Below are 17,150 nucleotides of genomic sequence, written 5' to 3' on the forward strand. Positions count from 1 at the left end.
GCGCGTACTTGGATGGATGACCATTCAACCGTGCCGAGTGCAAGCAAACGAATTGTAAACAGTCTCCAACGACCTTCGCCTTCGACGAGACGTAAAGCCCTAAGTTTACTTCCTTTTTTTTAATCTTTGAAAACACAAGAACTCTATGTGAGATTAACGAAATAGGCACTTATTAGGATTTTGATGCCGAAATAGGCAAAATTAAGCGTCAACGTCGAAAAACGCAATTTTAGGCCCTACAGAACTAACGGTATTCAGTTTAGTTAGTCATGAAACGCATAAGTTCCAACTTGTATGCAAATTGGAGCTTAGGAAAAAAAATAGATTTTAACCCAAAGATCCGTGGTGTATTTTTACATATGAATAATAAAACACCTATAAAGAGTATTTGGTATTAACAGGGATAGCGATATAAAAAAAATAAAAAAGACCGAAGTGTTAGGCAAGTACGAATCATGAGCGCATATCAACTAGCCACCTTGCTGCACGGTGGGCAGAAAATATTTCTTTCCATCTGTCGTATAGTGTGGAAAGACTTGGAGCCACTGTCTTATATGATGCAATAGGCACTTTTTAGGATATTAAAGCCGAAATAGGCAAAAATAGGCACTAACGTCGAAATAGGCTTTTTTAGGTCCTATAGAATTAACGCTATTAAGTGTAAATAGTCATGAAACGCATAAGTAAAAATTTTTATGCAAATAGGAACTCAGGAACAAAATAGGTTTTTACCTAAAATCCGCGGTCTAGTAATCACTACAGCAATGGGTTAAGAGAGAACTTTGACATAGCCTTTCCGAGGTATTAGAAATTGTCACCTGCATTCCATACCAACGGGAAAAATAACAGTTGGCGGTTCAAATGGTTCAAATGGCTCTAAGCACTGTGAGACTTAACATCTGAGGTCATCAGTCCCCAAGACTTACAACTACTTAAACCTAACTAACCTAAGGACATCACACACATCCATGTCCGAGGCAGGATTCGAACCTGCGACCGGAGCAGCAGCGCGGTTCCGGACTGAAGCGCCTAGAACCGCTCGGCCACAACGGCCGGCTCGGGCTGCAGAAAATAAAGTTTAGGGCAATTGCGTGTTGCACTGTTAGGCATGCCAGTTTCTTTCACTGTCATCTACCGGATACTGTTCATTGCTTAGTAAGACAGTTGCTGTTGAATACCCAGTTGTGTTGGGTTCAGAGAGAATACGCGGTAATGTCCGAGCAAAAAGTAGCAGCTTTTGCAACTCTAGGCAGTGAGATTTCAAACGGCAGAGTATAGGTTCCAGAAAGTCACTTTGCTCATCTTCTGTCCTGTAACACGCCAGAAAACCTAAGGTGTGTGTGAACATGAAATTGCAATGACGCAGTTATGACAGGGAATAATGAGACAGATGACGGGAACGCCGGTCACATGGTAGTAGACAGCAGTTAACTTACTGGTTTAGAGCTTCTTTGACATTGATACGCTGCTCTTCCACAAATATTTTTTACTTTGTTCCAGGTTTGATTCTTCTGCTGCTACCCGCGTTTGGCCACTGCCTGCCGAGGCAGAGAACTGGTGCAGTTTCGGACAACTTCGTCGGCGATGGCACACAAGACATTGCTGTCTCCATCCTACAGGTAAATTTTAATGACCTTCTAACGAGATAGGGCTTCTAAAAGTAAAGATTAAAACTGCAGGCGTATATTTATATAGCAAAGGAAATTAATTTCATGTGGGCTAGTAATTCGCTTCGCGACCCAATGAGTTTTGAGCCCGATCGGTCTACCTGTCTACGACTGTATCAGGCGTTGATTCAGTCCCGTCTCGATTATGGGGGCCTGGCTTACGGTTCGGCATCGCCTTCCGCGTTGCGGTTGTTTGATCTCCATACTTCACTGCGGGATCCGACTCGCAACTGGAGTTCTCCGCACAAACCATGTAAACAGCCTACTTGTGGAGGCTAGTGACCCTCCATTGCGGATCCGGCGCCAACGACTACTGGCCGCTTATGCTGCACATGTTTGTAGCTTGCCCGGGCATCCAAACTACCGTCTCCTGTTCCCCAACTCGGTCGCCCATCTTCCAGAACGGCGGCCCCGGTCAAGATGTACGATCGCGGTTCGCGTCCGGGCTCTTCTCTCTGGGGTTGAGTTTTTCCCTCTCCCACCTCTTTCCCCGGCCCATGTACGTATACCACCGTGGTGTGTGCCCCACCCATGCCTTCGGCTGGATTTGGCACAGGGCCCGAAGGACTCAGGGCCTCCGACGCCGCTTTCTTTCCATCCTTGCCGCGTTTACGGCTCTGACGTGGTCTATACAGACGGTTCGATGGTTGCTGGTCGAGTTGGTTATGCTATTACTCTTGGGGATCATTCTGATCATTCTGAACGACATTCATTGCTGGCTGGCTGCAGTGTTTTCACTGCCGAGCTGGTCACCATCCCACGCGCCCTAGAGTATATCCACTCCTGCTCAGCTAAGTCCTTCGTTATCTGTAGTGACACTCTGATCGGTTTACGAGCTATCGACCAGTGTTTCCCTCGCTCTCGTCTGGTGATGGCTATCCAGTAGTCCATCCATACTCTTGCCCGTTGCGGTCACTCCGTGGTTTTATATGGTCCCCGTGTCATGTCGGCATCCCGGGTAATGAACGTGTTGATACGCTGGCCAAACAGGCTGTCGGTGCACCGGCTTTGGAGATTGGCCTTTCAGAGTGTGATCTCAATTCAGTTTTGCGGCAGAAGGTCCTTGGTACCTGGGGTGATGAATGGTGTACCCAGCCTTCATCCAACAAACTTCGGATCGTCAAGAAGACTACCGGTGTCTGGCGCTCCTCCTTGCAGCCCTCTCGCAGGGACTCTGTTGTACTCTGCCGGCTGCTAATTGGCCACACCTGGATGACGCACGGTTATTTATTGCGCCGCGAGAACCCACCTCTCTGTCGATGTGGTTGAGCATTGACAGTGGTCCACATTTTGTTGGACTGTCCACTTTTAACTGCGCTCAGGCAGACGTGCTACATGATACGCTCCCTACAATGTAACGGATGACGCTGCCATGGCAGGCTTAGTTCTGAGTTTTATTCGTGCAAGGGGCTATTATAGCTCGGTCTGAGGGTTTGCCTCTTTCTTTTGTGTTGAGTCTGGCCTTTGGCTTACGGTTTTAGATTGGGCTTTTTAGTGTCAATCTTGGTGGTTGGCTTTTCCGTTTCTTGTTTCCATGGTCGGCCAACCACTGTAACACACTGTGTTTTTAATTCCCCTTTTCTGGTCTTTGTCTATGTATTTCTTGTTCTGTGTCATCCCTTGTCATCTCCGTTGCTGGTTTTTGTTCCTTGTGGATGTTTCATGTTCGTGGAAAAAGGGACCGATTGCCTTTGTAGTCTGGTCCCTTCAACCCCCACAAACCAACCAGCCAGTTTTGGGCTCATTGATTGGAATTTTTGTACTCATACCCATACGTCCAGGTATCTTAAGGAAGAAAGACGGGAAATCAAGGTGCCGTCGACGACGTAGTCATGAGACGTAGCACAAGCTCAGCGTTGCGAAAGACGGGGAACGAAATCAGCCACATCCAATTGCACAGGAATCATACTGGCACTCGAATTAAAGGATTCACGGAAACGATGAAAACCTAAATCTGGAAAGTCGAATGTCATTTTGAAACGTCTAGCGTCTTAACAAATGGTTATTACACATGTTAAAAATCGCAAAAATGCGGGACTGAAATTATTTAAATAAGAAATCAGTAAAAAAGTTGCCGAGCACTAAGAATGTTTTCACACTTAAATGTCGGCTTGTAAAGTGTATTTTCCTCTTCCCTGTCTAGACTATTTTGATCCAGTCTTCCAATGTATTATCTTATGCGAAGTTGGTCAAACGTCACTTCCAGCATGTTGCAAAATTTTGTTACCGAACCTTTTGGTTTCCTGGTAGAATATTTCTGTAGGTAATGAAGTAGGGAAAGTTCTCATACGATCTCATGTTACTTTCATAACTGATGCAATGTTCCAGTAACCATATTACGGTGTTACGTTTTGTGGTAGGATACAGTTTGGATGCAGGCCGTTGTAGGTTGGTTTCGAAGCTCCATTTCAGCAGGGCAAGTGTATCCCCGATAAGCCTCCATTTGTTAAAATGACCACATCAAGTGAAACTGTGAAAAAAAGGAATCGACTACTCGACACGAGGAGCATTTATTTATGGCACTAAGTACTATTCTGCAGAACTTTTAGTTTGTTGTAATGGTACTGTAAACAACACTGTACCATATGGATATAACGTCACATGTATGCATTTTGAGGATAGTTTGCTCAGTCTTCCAGTCGGTGGACAGTTACTTGTATGTTGTTGGACTTACCCTCTGTTTCCGTTCACGCTGAAAAGGTCTCGTCTGGTGGTTCCTCTTTAGCGCACTAGCGTCTATGTCACGGGCTTGGAGGTAGAATTCACTAATATGTTGTGGAACGTCCCCTCTGAAAAATTATACAGGACTGTGCTTAACCTGACAGACTGTGCTTAACCTGACACACAATATTTTTAGCGCAACGCAATCTGACTTTCAGAAATCCGTAAAAAGGAATGGCCCTGATTAACATTAACCTGTACCTTTCACAAATCACTTACCTCACAAAAATCTTCGTTACTCGAACTACTGCAATGCAGCGAGCGCCACTACTGCCAGCTAAATAAAAGATTCAAACTACGGAAGGCACTAACTACAAGTAGGCATAGTTAGCAAATGAAAGATTTTAATAGAGAACAACCAATGTATTTACCTTAATATTCATAATTGACATCCAGTCTTACAAATTTCAAAACTCCGCCACTTCTCTCTCTCCACATCCACATCCACCACTGCTGGCGGCTCACCTCCAACTGCGCAACGCTACGCGGTGTTCACGCCCAGCTGCCCAACACTACAATGGCAGACAACAATGCAAACTAGCCACAGACTGCACACAGCACAGCCAGTGATTTTCATACAGAGAGCACTATGTGGCGGCGGCGTTACCAATATAAGAACCTAAACAGCCTACTTACATAGCCCCCATGCTCCCCACAAAAAATTTTACAAATTGTTTTGGCCAGTGGCCAATAATGATTTGAAAAATTTTTCATAATTACAATAACAAAGATATCAAATGCACACACTTATTTATACAATGTTGGTCAAAAGCTAAAATTTTCTCACAGTCCATAAAGACAGTCCAGATTGTTCATCACAGTAAAATTTCAGTGTTTTTTTTTTTTTTTTCAAAGTCTGAGCAGTAAAAGACAATGCACACGGAAGTAGTGGATTTCCATGCAGTCTTGAAGAAGTAGTGTTGTCCTTCCAACGGAAAGACAGTGTTGACTCTTGACATGCAGACAGGTAATGGGCCACAACAGAGCCAACCCACAGCAGAGTCAGTCGAAGTTATGAAGAATATTGGTAGGTAGGTCATCATAGAGTAGACCCCACTGTAGTCCTGGTAGAGATTGTGATATTGGTGGGCCACCAGAGGTGCAGACCCACTGTAGTCCTGGTAGAAATTACGGTATTGGTGGGCCACCAGAGGTGCAGACCCACTGTAGTCCTTGTAGAGATGGCCAGCAGCCATCTGTTGTGACTGCGGGTGCACAATCACCATTTAAGAGTCTTGCAGTTAATATAGCAAGTCCATAATCACCACTTGTGCACTCACAAAGTTTTTGGAATTTTCCTTAGAACCAGCAATGCTGTTATCCAGTCCTTTGCTGAATTATTAACACACGTGCAAACACTAACAGTCCCTACTTCTCACCTATTGTCCATATACTATGACCAACAGAAAAGTGTGCAGTGAAATGTAACTTACAAGTTACTTAATTTGATGAACTGGTGTCAATTACAAGTTTATAACACAAGAATACAATTACAAAGGTACAAAATACATCATTAAAGAACATAACAATACAGATAACATTTGTAGGACAAGCTTTACAAAAGAATAGAACTAACATATACATCAGTGTTACAGGAATTATGACATGAGTACATACATAAAAGATCAGAATAATTATTGCAACATCCACTTCACACATTAGCATTAAAACAAAACAGAATAAATAATGTCTAAGCATATTTACAAGGTAAATAACATATTATTAATGCCAATTATATTTGAGGATAACAGTATTCCTCATCATAGTGAATGTAGCTTAGTATTAGAAGAAGAAAAAATTCTATGAAACTACACAGAGACAGGAAGAAAACAAATACACAAGGGTACACAAACATATAGTGGGATAACACAAAAGGAAAGGACAGGGTTCGTTTTCAGTGTAACATTTGGTACTGCAGTCCAACCCAAAACTTCATTCCATAGATCTTTCGTCTTATTTCAACCTTGTAAGTAGGCTGTTTATGTTTTCTTATCGGCAACATTACGTAGCGCTCTATATGAAAATCACTGGCTGTGCTGTGTGCAGTCTGTGGCTAGTTTGCATTGTTGTCTGCCATTGTAGTGTTTGGCAGCGGCAGCTGGATGTGAACAGCGCGTAGCGTTGCACAGTTGGAGGTGAGCCGCCAGCAGTGGTGGATGTGGGGAGAGAGATGGCGGAGTTTTGTAATTTGTCATGAACTGCTATATATATTATGAGTATTAAGGTAAATACATTGTTTGTTCTCTACAAAAATCTTTCATTTGCTAACTATGCCTATCAGTACTTAGTGACTTCCGTAGTTTGAATCTTTTATTTAGCTGGCAGTAGTGGCGCTCGCTGTATTGCAGTAGTTAGAGTAAAGAAGATTTTTGGTGAGGTAAGTGATTTGTGAAAGGTATAGGTTAATGTTAGTCAGGGCCATTCTTTCGTAGGGATTTTTTTGAAAGTCAGATTGCGTTGCGCTAAAAATATTGTGTGTCAGTTTAAGCACAGTCGTGTATAATTTTTCTAAGGGGACGTTTCAGTTGTAGCAGCTATTAGCTTTGCTTATCTCGATCTGGGTATACATACTTCACCATCGCACGATTTCGAATATATGTGTAGTGATATTGCCGGGACTTCGGTTTAACAGTGTTATCCTCTTGAGAAACAAAACGCAGTACATTTCTGTTAATACGAAGTAGTTCTAGTCCGTCGGTCTCCATAGATTTGGTTAACGTATCATGCGACAGCTTGAATATGCTTCCCTTTAATATGTATCTGCTAGTTAGTCAAATTATCCTTTGCCTTGCATTTTTAGGAATTGGAAAAAAAAACTGCGTGACATATGCGTAGTATTCGTTGCAGAATACGTAAGTTTTTAAGATACTAACTTTTTAAAGTTATGTTAACGACTCGCCATTTATTCTCCATAATTGCCCCTTTTGTTCGTGACATATCTGCGACTTTTTGCCGCGCGGGATTAGCCGAGCGGTCGGGGGCGCTGCAGTCATGGACAGCACGGATGGTCCCGGCGCAGGTTCGAGCCCTCCCTCGGACGTGGGTGTGTTTGTCCTTAGGATAATTTAGGTTAAGTAGTTTGTAAGCTTAGGGACTGATGACCTTAGCAGTTAAGTCCCATAAAATTTCACACACATTTGAACATCTTTTTGCGTCTTTCTGATGATATCTTCAGCGGACACCTATGTAAAATGACTTCTAGCGTACTGAGGTTGTCTAGAACTCGTGCGCACGGTATATCTAGGTTGTCGAAATGCCTTACATTTACGATTTTACATTTTGAGTCGGTTACGCCTGTGACGCGACGGTATATTCTTCAGTGGCTCGTTTCATTCCTTAAGACAGCGAAGTCATCAGCATATTCCCTTAGGATTAGCGTTTGATCAGTCATTGAAATGCCTGATAAATTTTCGTTGACATTGTAGCAACGGCTCAAACGACAGCACGAAAAGAAGCATAGAGGGCGGACGCCGATGTGGCATACCGCGTTAGATGTTAAAACATTTTGACCGTCGATAAATTTGTACTCTAGTGGATATGCCAGTGATCATATTTAGAATTTTATTACATACTCTTCCAGACAAACTTTCTCCATTCTTCTCGTTACATATTGACGACCGGAAAGATGAAAGACTTCATGGAAGTAGACGAAAAAAGTCAAACAGCAGCAGCCAGCCGAGAGACACGCAGCAACAGGGAAGTAACCAATTTTGTGACTTTTACGAGTTCCTAACTAGGAGCGAATTTTATATCAACTGAGTGCTTTAATAGTTTCGTAAGTTTAATATCTAATATCCACAGTTCTCGCGTTTTCGTTTGCGCTGGAAAGTAAACCGATTTCGTGACACATTACAACTTTCTAATTAGGGGCGAATTATTTAGTTTCGCTGAGTGCTTCGGTCGTTAGATTTTTTTTAATCTCTCTGTATTAATCTAATTTATTACACACATTTCCTGCGTTTTCGGCAGGGTCTACATAGTATTGTTCCGCAGCACATGCCGATAGTCCGTTTATGTGGGTAGTTTAGTTTCCCACAGTCTTCAGTAATGGAAAGGGACTGTGATTCTTGTGTGCAGATGTGAGCGGTGTTGGTGGCACTTCGCACTCAGCTCCAGGCTGTGATAGCTTCGGTTACACACTTGAGGCTGCAGTGGATGGGCACCACTGTTGTGTTCCAGCCATGTGGATCCAACGGACGTCCAGCACGACAGAGTCCTCCGATCAGTCTCGCCCATAACCAGCCCAGTTGCTTCTTGCACTGAGGTTGACCTCTCACCTGTGGTCCAGAGGGAGGTCGCCCCAGGCTGTACCAGGCGGCGAAATACTTCCCACATGTAAGGCCTCCCCAGTTAGTCATACAAATAGGTTCCAGGTGCTGTCTGTGGCTGACACTGTCGCTGAGCCAGATCCCATCACCTGTCCTGTTTCAGAGGAAACTTTTCAGCCTGCAAGACGCAGATAGAGGATGGGTTTATTGCTGGTTCAGAGCTCCAACATTAGGCGCATTGTGGGGCCCCTTCGGTACATAGCTTCGTATAAGGGGAAGAAAACCAGTGTGCACTCCGTGTGCATACCTGGTGGAGTCATTCCAGATGTGGAACGGGTACACCCAGATGCCATGAAGAGCACACAGTGCAGCCAACGGCAGGTGGTGGCTCACATTGGTACCAATGATATGTCACTTTGGATCAGAAGAGGTTGTCACTGGTTTCGAGTGGCTAACATAACTGATAAAGGCTGCCAGTCTTGCTTGTGAGATGAAAGCAGAGCTAACCATTTGTAGCATAACTGACAGGACCTATTGCAGGCCTCTGTGACACAGCCGAGTGGAAGGTTTGAATCAGAGGCTGACGGTTCTGCGACCGTGTAGGCTGCAGATTACTCGACTTGCCCCAAAGGGTGGTTGGGTTTCGGGTTCCGTTGAATAGGTCAGGAGTCCACTACACATGCAGGAGGTGGCTACTTGGGTAGCAGGGGCTGTGCAGCATGGACTGGGTAGTTTTTAGGTAAACAAAACGGGCCAGAACACTGTTGCAGAAACAACGGACAAACATGCAAAATTTAAACAGACGCAAAATCCCAAAATCCCCTTATGGAAACGTTGGCTATGGTAGGCTGGCAACAGAATTTTTACAGTATCTAGGTTTCGTGTTTGTTTTCCTTGCTCGCATTGTCTGCTTCTATTCGCTGGGGCAGCTGGTGGTGAGCATTTCTATCGGAAGACGTGGCCATGACTTTATGATGCCGTTCGGGTAACTGATAGAATTCCTGTGTCATGGAATCAGTGGCGAACGTATTGTCTCATATTGTCAGACTCGGGTTTTTTGAATGCCTATAGACAGGTCACGTTTCGGGAATGCCGTCGTCGGAAACAACCTTTCTACGTTCTTCGTCTCTTGGCAGCTATCATTGTAACTAGGTTTTTAGATATAGATTTTTCAGTAACTGGTTTGATTTCCATCGATATAAAATCTTTTTCACGTCATATTCAGTTTTTGCTCTATTCTGGATGGACTTGGTTGTATATAGTTAGGTGATGGACTTTCAGTTAAGAGATCTGCTAACGTTAATTTCGTTGCTGTAAAATTTTACAAAACAAAAACTCATTAAAGATAGTTCTGATGAAGGTGACCGCTTTCCTTACATGTGAAACACTGGCTTGAGTATGAAACTTGCACCTTATTTTCTGCAGACATTATATATGACAGAATATTAACTTTTATTTCCATTTCTACAGATCACACGCCACTGGTAACTTTGCAACCCATATTGACTGTACTAGCGCTCTCTTCTGTTCTTAACTATAGCAGACTTGAATAGTATTAATCGAGCACAATATTATTGCATCTGGAAGTGTGGGTGCTTCGGTCGGCTTATCGTGATTTTTTTATCGTGATACTTCACGAGGGCCGGCCGGTGTGGCCGAGCGGTTCTAGGCGCTTCAGTCTGGAACCGCGCGATCGCTACGGTCGCAAGTTCGAATCCTGCCTCGGGCATGGAAGGTTGTGATGTCCTTAGGTTAGTTAGATTCAAGTAGTTCTAAGTGCTAGGGGACTGATGACCTCAGATGTAAAGTCCCATAGTGCTCAGAGCCATTTGAACCACTTCACGAAGACAGGCTGAACCACTTAATAGTATACGCTCAGCAAGTCTTGAAGTCATGCTCAGTGCGACACGTTTTGCTTAATAATCACTCTACTTGTTACCTTGGCCGTCACCACATATTTGTGAAACGACCTTTGGAGGCCCAAGTGGAAAATACTGTGGTCGGGTACTAACCATTTCAGATGTGTTATCTACTTGAGATGGGAGGTTACAGACACGAAAAATTGCATAATCATCGTCTTTGCTAATAAGATACAGTACTTAAAATTCAGTTCTGCCTCCTTGCTTGGTCACTAGCCGATCGAATAACACAGGACTCAACAGTTCTAAGAAAACGTTGTACTGTTCCAGGTCGTAATACGCCTCGTGAACTTGATAACATGTGATTCCTACTACACACACTATCCAGTCGTGTACTTTCAGAGAACTTGGTTACACAGAATCTTTAGACTTGTCGAATTTTTCCTTGTAACTTTGACGTTTTTCCAACTAACCTGAGGAGTTACTAGCAAATGAACACTAAACAACGCAGTTGACAGAGCAAGAACATCACACACAGACCAAATGTTAGTCTAGAGACTAGAGTACACAGAATGTCCGCACGCTACTGGGCGCCAGGAGGAACTGACTGCATCACATAGATCTGTTAAGCATTTCAGATTTCAGTGTACATTAGATAATTATTTCACAAAGTTGTACAATTCTCAGTATGTTTTCAATCCAATAGGTCAGATTTAATGATGCGAATGGTTACATTATTCATTAAGAGCGCTGTTAGTAGCCTGGATTAGAGACCCAGTTTGGGAGCAAATTTCAGTATATGTCTCGCTCTACTACACAGTGCGAAACTGATTTTGGAAAAAAATGTTTGTAAATTTTCCCAGAGAAATAATTTCAGATGGCGTCTAAAAGTCTGAATTCACCTTCCATTGAGGCTGGAAAACCTTCACCAGCTGGTAACACAGACTAAACGTGAGACGTGTTAAATACGCGTTATTGTAGGTGAATGGACTGAGAGTAATAGTCTTGAATATGCGTTTCAATGCATAAACGTGCATGGTCCTGGTGTGACCCGGATGGAGTAGTGGTGGGCTCTGCGACATGGCTGCTATACCTAACGTTGAATATGTGACACACAAAACAGCAGGAATAGGCAATTCTAATCAGCAGCGCAATTGAATATAGCGTCAAGTTCGGCAGCTATGTCGCTGGACAGTGAATGCATTCTGAGATATGTTAATCTCACACAAATTCATCCATCTCTATAGTGCAAAATAAGGGGAGATGATACAATTCACTGTCGTGTTCACAGAACCAGTCCTGAACGATGCGAGCCGTGTGAGTAGGGGCCCTGTTGACTTCGAAAACAGCATCACCACTGGGGTACAAACATTGTATCATGGCACGGATCTGATCAGCCATAACTGTCACACAATCCTGGGTAGTAATGACACCTTGCAGAGAAGTAATGGAGCCCATGGAATACAATAATATGGCTGCCCAAATCACCGAATCCCCTACATATTTCATTCCTGGGACGTATCTTCGGCAGGATGTTGGAAACAACGTAAAACAACTCATTCGACCGAAAGACTTTTTTCCATTTTTCCATAGTCGAGGTGTTTCGGCACAACGTTTTCTTGTCACGGGAATTGCATCGTTAATGGGTAGTTCGGGAGTTTCAGCTCGCCCTACAGTGCCCTACTTATCGAGATCTCCTCATGTCTTGGTGCTGGCACGGTTCGTGAGTGCGGCATTTAGCTGTGCAGTGACTTTTGCAGCTGTCGTCCTCTTACTGTTCATCACTCCTCTTCAATGACCTTCCGTCACGATCACTCGACACACTTTTTCGTTCGCGCTGTGACTAAGCGGATGACGTTTTTCCGCATTCCCAGTATATATAAAACTTACACATGCTGCCTCCTGAAACACTTAACATTTCGGCTATCTCGGTTACGGAAGTCCTCACCATACGACCACCAACAATTTGCGCAAGTTCAAATTCACTTAGCTCCGACTCAATGCACTCAAAACTACGTAGAACCTGAGTGACATTCACAAGCTACGGAGGGCATTACGCAGATGCCGTTCGAGCCCAAACACAAAAACGCAAACTACCGGCTTAGCTACCATCTGGTTTTACAGGGTGAGAGTTATTGGACTGTACTACTACTACTACTACTACTACTACTACTACTACTACTACTACTACGTGATCAGGCCCAGTGGACCGCACGCTTCTACAGGTTTCCTCTTCCACTGTATTCTGTCCATTGCTACTATCCGCCATCCGTCCACATCTATTGACATTGGACGCTTCTTGGGTCTCCCTGGGGTCTCCTTCCTGTAGGTGTGAAATCCAGGAGCTTCCGAGGCCATCTGTGATCCTCCATCCGGCGCCACATGGCCGGCCCACTGCATTCGTTTGGCTTTGACCGTTCCTACTATGTTGGGCTGCTTGTATAGTTCCTCAAGCTCTTGGTTGTATCTGAACCTCCATTCCCCTGTATCTGCATCCAGAACCTGACCGAAGATCCTCCGAAGCACTTTCCTCTCAAAAACGAGGAGCTTATTGAAGTCCTGTTTCCGGATACTCCATGTCTCTCAGCCATATAGAACAACAGGCTGGATCAGGGTTTTGTACAGTCGAATCCTGAACTGTCTGGAGAGATATCTGGACCGAAGCAGTTGTGCTAGCCTGTGGTAAGATCGGTTTCCTCCTTGTATTCTGGCACAGGTCTCTGCTTCACATGACGAGTTCTCAGTGAAAAGTGCCCCTAGGTATTTGAATTCATGCACTCTCTTGTAGGACTGGTCTCCAACCTGCATTGATTGTAGATGACCAGCAGTCTGACAATGACCACGCGTCATAACGAGGTACTCTATCTCGGCTTCGTTTATGTGTAGCCCAAATTTGCTGTCAGCCTCCTTTAGTGCTTTGGTCATTTGCTCCAACTCCTCATCAGACCTAGAGAGTAAACAGATGTCGTCTGCATAGGCTAAGTATGCCAGTCTCTTTCCTTCAAATTCAATCCCTTCGTTCTCTTAGGTCTCGCGTACGATCTTTATATTGGACTATATGAAATAAAATCGTCATAACTTTCGAGTGGCTTGCGTTAGGTGGTTCAGACTGCACAGTTGGCTGCGGGCATAATTAGAATTACTATGTGCATGCACACGCGCCTTGTTGTGGTCGGCTACTTGCATGTGAAAATGTCACGGTACAGAGTGCCTGAGCGTATAGCGCTTGTGGAGGCCTACTATGCGAGCAATAACAGCCCGACTGCGGCTCAAAGGAAGTTTGCGACAGAGTTAAAGCTGAAGGCAACCGTTCAAAGTGTGCTAACAACCAAGAATTTGATTCGCAAGTTTGAGAGAATGGGTACTGTTCGTTATGACAGTGTTGGCAATGTCGGTCGTCCAAAAAGGGTGAAAACGCCTGAAAACGTGGAGAACACACGCGCCGTGGTGTAAACCAATTCCAGAAAATCGATCAGACGTGCTGCACAGCAGGTGGGAAACAACTGGGACACACTGCAACGAATTGTTGTTGGAGACCTGCACCTCTTCTCATACAAAATTCAGACCCATCAGCCATTAAGCCACAGGGCCATGGAACAGCAGTTGTTTTGCCAACAGAATTGACGAACAGGCCTTTGATGTGTGCTTTAGCAAAGAGGCCCACTTTCGTTCGGATGGGTTCGTCAATAAGCAAAATTAGCGCATTTGGGGGACTGAGAAACAGTATTTCGCGATCGAGAAGCCTCTTCACCCTCAACGGGTGACACTGTTGCGTGCAGTGTCCTGTCACAGAATGGCTCAAATGGCTCTAAGCACTATGGGACTTAACTGATGAGGTCATCAGTCCCCTAGAACTTAGAACTACTTGAACCTAACTAACCTAAGGACATCACACACATCCATGCCCGAGGCAGGATTCGAACCTGCGACCGTAGCGGTCTCGCGGTTCCAGACCGTAGCGCCTAGAACCGCCCTTCCACGCCGGCTGGCTGTCACAGAATAATCGGTGCTACATTGCTTGAAGGCACGGTGACTACCGAACGGTACGTGATGGTTCTGAAAGATGGTTTCATCCCCATTATCCAAAGTGACCCTGATTTTGATGAGCTGTGGTTCACGGAAGGTGGTGCTCTACTCCATCGAAACAGGGGTGTGTTTGATGTCCTGGAGCAGCACTTTAAGGACTGCATTCTGGCTCTGGGGTCTCCAGAGGTCACTGGCATGGACCTCGATTGGCTGCCATATTCTCCGTGTCTGAACACAAGCGACTCCTTTTTATGTGGCTATATTAAAGGCAAGGTGTACAGCAATAACCACCAAAACCATAACTCAGCTGTAAGCAGCCATTCAGGTCACCGACAGCATCGATTTTCCGGCACTACAGCAGGTCATACAGAACTTCATATACGTCTGCACACCATCATTGCCAATCAGGGCAGGCATATTGGACACGTCATAACGTAAATCCGAATATCTGTAGTGACGTTTACATGTTGAATAAAGTACGTGCACTCCGTAGTTTGGTTTGTAACTAATTTACGTTTGTTTCATATAGTTAAATAGTTGTCACCCTAGGCTCCAGCGTGCATATTCGAAGTTTTCAGATATTCATGTGAAAACTCTGTACTAACCATGTTAATTGTCAGACTTGAGGCAACATCTCAACCACTCTCTCTAACAGGTTACTTGGCGGTGGCTCTGAGCACTATGGGACTTAACATCTATGGTCATCAGTCCCCTAGAACTTAGAACTACTTAAACCTAACTAACCTAAGGACAGCACACAACACCCAGCCATCACGAGGCAGAGAAAATCCCTGACCCCGCCGGGAATCGAACCCGGGAACCCGGGCGTGGGAAGCGAGAACGCTACCGCACGACCACGAGATGCGGTACTTGGCGGTGATAATGCCGTTACCTGGTCACCAAAAATTGTTAAGCGCTTTTTAATGAAATGAGATGGGATGAAGCTAGAAATGTCTAGGAGAAACGTGGATACGCGTGGTGAGCAAGTTAGTATCATGGGAACTGCTACCGTGGCCAAGGAACCGAAGAATATATTAAGACAAACACAACTAGCTCTTTATTCACATGAAGTGCTGAGTGCTATTGACAAAGGGATTTCAGATCGATTCCGTGTTCCTGGATTTCCGGAAGGCTTTTGACACAGTACCACACAAGCGGCACGTAGTAAAATTGCGTGCTTATGGAATATCGTCTCAGTTATGTGGACTGGATTTCCGATTTCCTGTCACAGAAGTCACAGTTCGTAGTAATTGACGGAAAGTCATCGAGTAAAACAGAAGTGATTTCAGGCGTTCCCCAAGGTAGTGTTACAGGTTCTATGCTGTTCCATATCTATATAAACGATTTGGGAGACAATCTGAGCAGCCATATTCGGTTGTTTGCAGTTGACGCTGTCGTTTATCGACTAATAATGTCGTCGGAAGATGAAATCAAACTGCAAAACGATTTAGAAAAAATATCTGAATTTTGCCAAAAGTGGAGTTGACCCTAAATAACGAAAAGTGTGAGGTCATCCACATGAGTATTAAAAGGAACTCGTTAAACTTCGGTTACAGTTAAATCAGTCTAATCTAACAGCCGTAAATTCAACTAAATACCTAAGTATTACAATTACGAACAACTTAAATTGGAAACAACACATTGAAAACGTTGTGGGGAAGGCTAACCAAAGACTGCGTTTTATTGGCACGACAGTTAGAAAATGTAACAGACCTACTAAGGAGACTGCCTACACTACGCTTGTCCGTCCTCTTTTAGAATACTGCTGCGCGCTGTGAGATCCTTACCAGGTAGGACTGACGGTGTTCATCGAAAAAGTTCAAAGAAAGGCAGCACGTTTTGTATTATCGCGAAATATGGGAGAGAGTGTCACAGCAATGATACAGGATTTTGGTTGGAAATCATTAAAAGAAAGGCGTTTTCGTTGCGACGGAATCTTCTCACGAAATTCCAATCACGAACTTTCTCCTCCGAATGCGAAAATCTTTTGTTGACACCGACCTACATAGGGCGGAACGACCACCACGATAAAATAAGGGAAATCAGAGCTCGTACGGAAAGATATAGGTGTTCATTCTTTCCGCGCGCTATACGAGATTGGAATAATAGAGAATTGTGAAGGTGGTTCGATCAACGCTCTGCCAGGCACTTAAATGGGATTCGCAGAGTATCCATGTAGATGTAGACAAGCAGTAGGATATATGAAATTGTAACGCCAACAATAGACTAGAACAATACAGAGAAAAAACAATTTAAAAATTTCTCGGTGATAGTAAGTCTGTACCAACGTCTGTGAACCCACATAAACCATTCTGCTTTCAACGACTTTGTCACCAACGCTTCGAAAAGCGGGATTAGCCGAGCGGCCTGGGGCGCTGCAGTCATTGACTGTACGGCTGGTCCCGGCGGAGGTTAGAGTTCTCCCTCGGGCATGGGTGTGTGTGTTTGTCCTTAGGATAATTTAGGTTAAGTAGTGTGTAAGCTTATCGACTGATGACCTTAGCAGTTAAGTCCCATAAGATTTCATACACATTTGAGCTTTCACCAACGCTTCCAAAATACTTAATTCCTTGTTGGTAAAAATTTCGTGTGACTAGGGCCTCCCGTCG

The 17,150-nt window shown here is 44.3% G+C and overlaps 1 protein-coding gene across 1 annotated transcript in view; it reads left to right on the plus strand.

The window, feature by feature from the left end:
- The window catches only part of LOC126184036 (uncharacterized), a 106,067-nt gene that overhangs the window by 29,994 nt on the left and 58,923 nt on the right, over positions 1–17,150 (plus strand). The window contains exon 2 of the mRNA XM_049926393.1: positions 1,501–1,619. Within this exon, the coding sequence (XP_049782350.1) occupies positions 1,501–1,619 (119 nt within the window). The remainder of the gene's footprint in view (positions 1–1,500; positions 1,620–17,150) is intronic.

This window comes from Schistocerca cancellata, chromosome 4, assembly GCF_023864275.1.
Source record: "Schistocerca cancellata isolate TAMUIC-IGC-003103 chromosome 4, iqSchCanc2.1, whole genome shotgun sequence".
Lineage (NCBI taxonomy): Eukaryota > Metazoa > Arthropoda > Insecta > Orthoptera > Acrididae > Schistocerca > Schistocerca cancellata.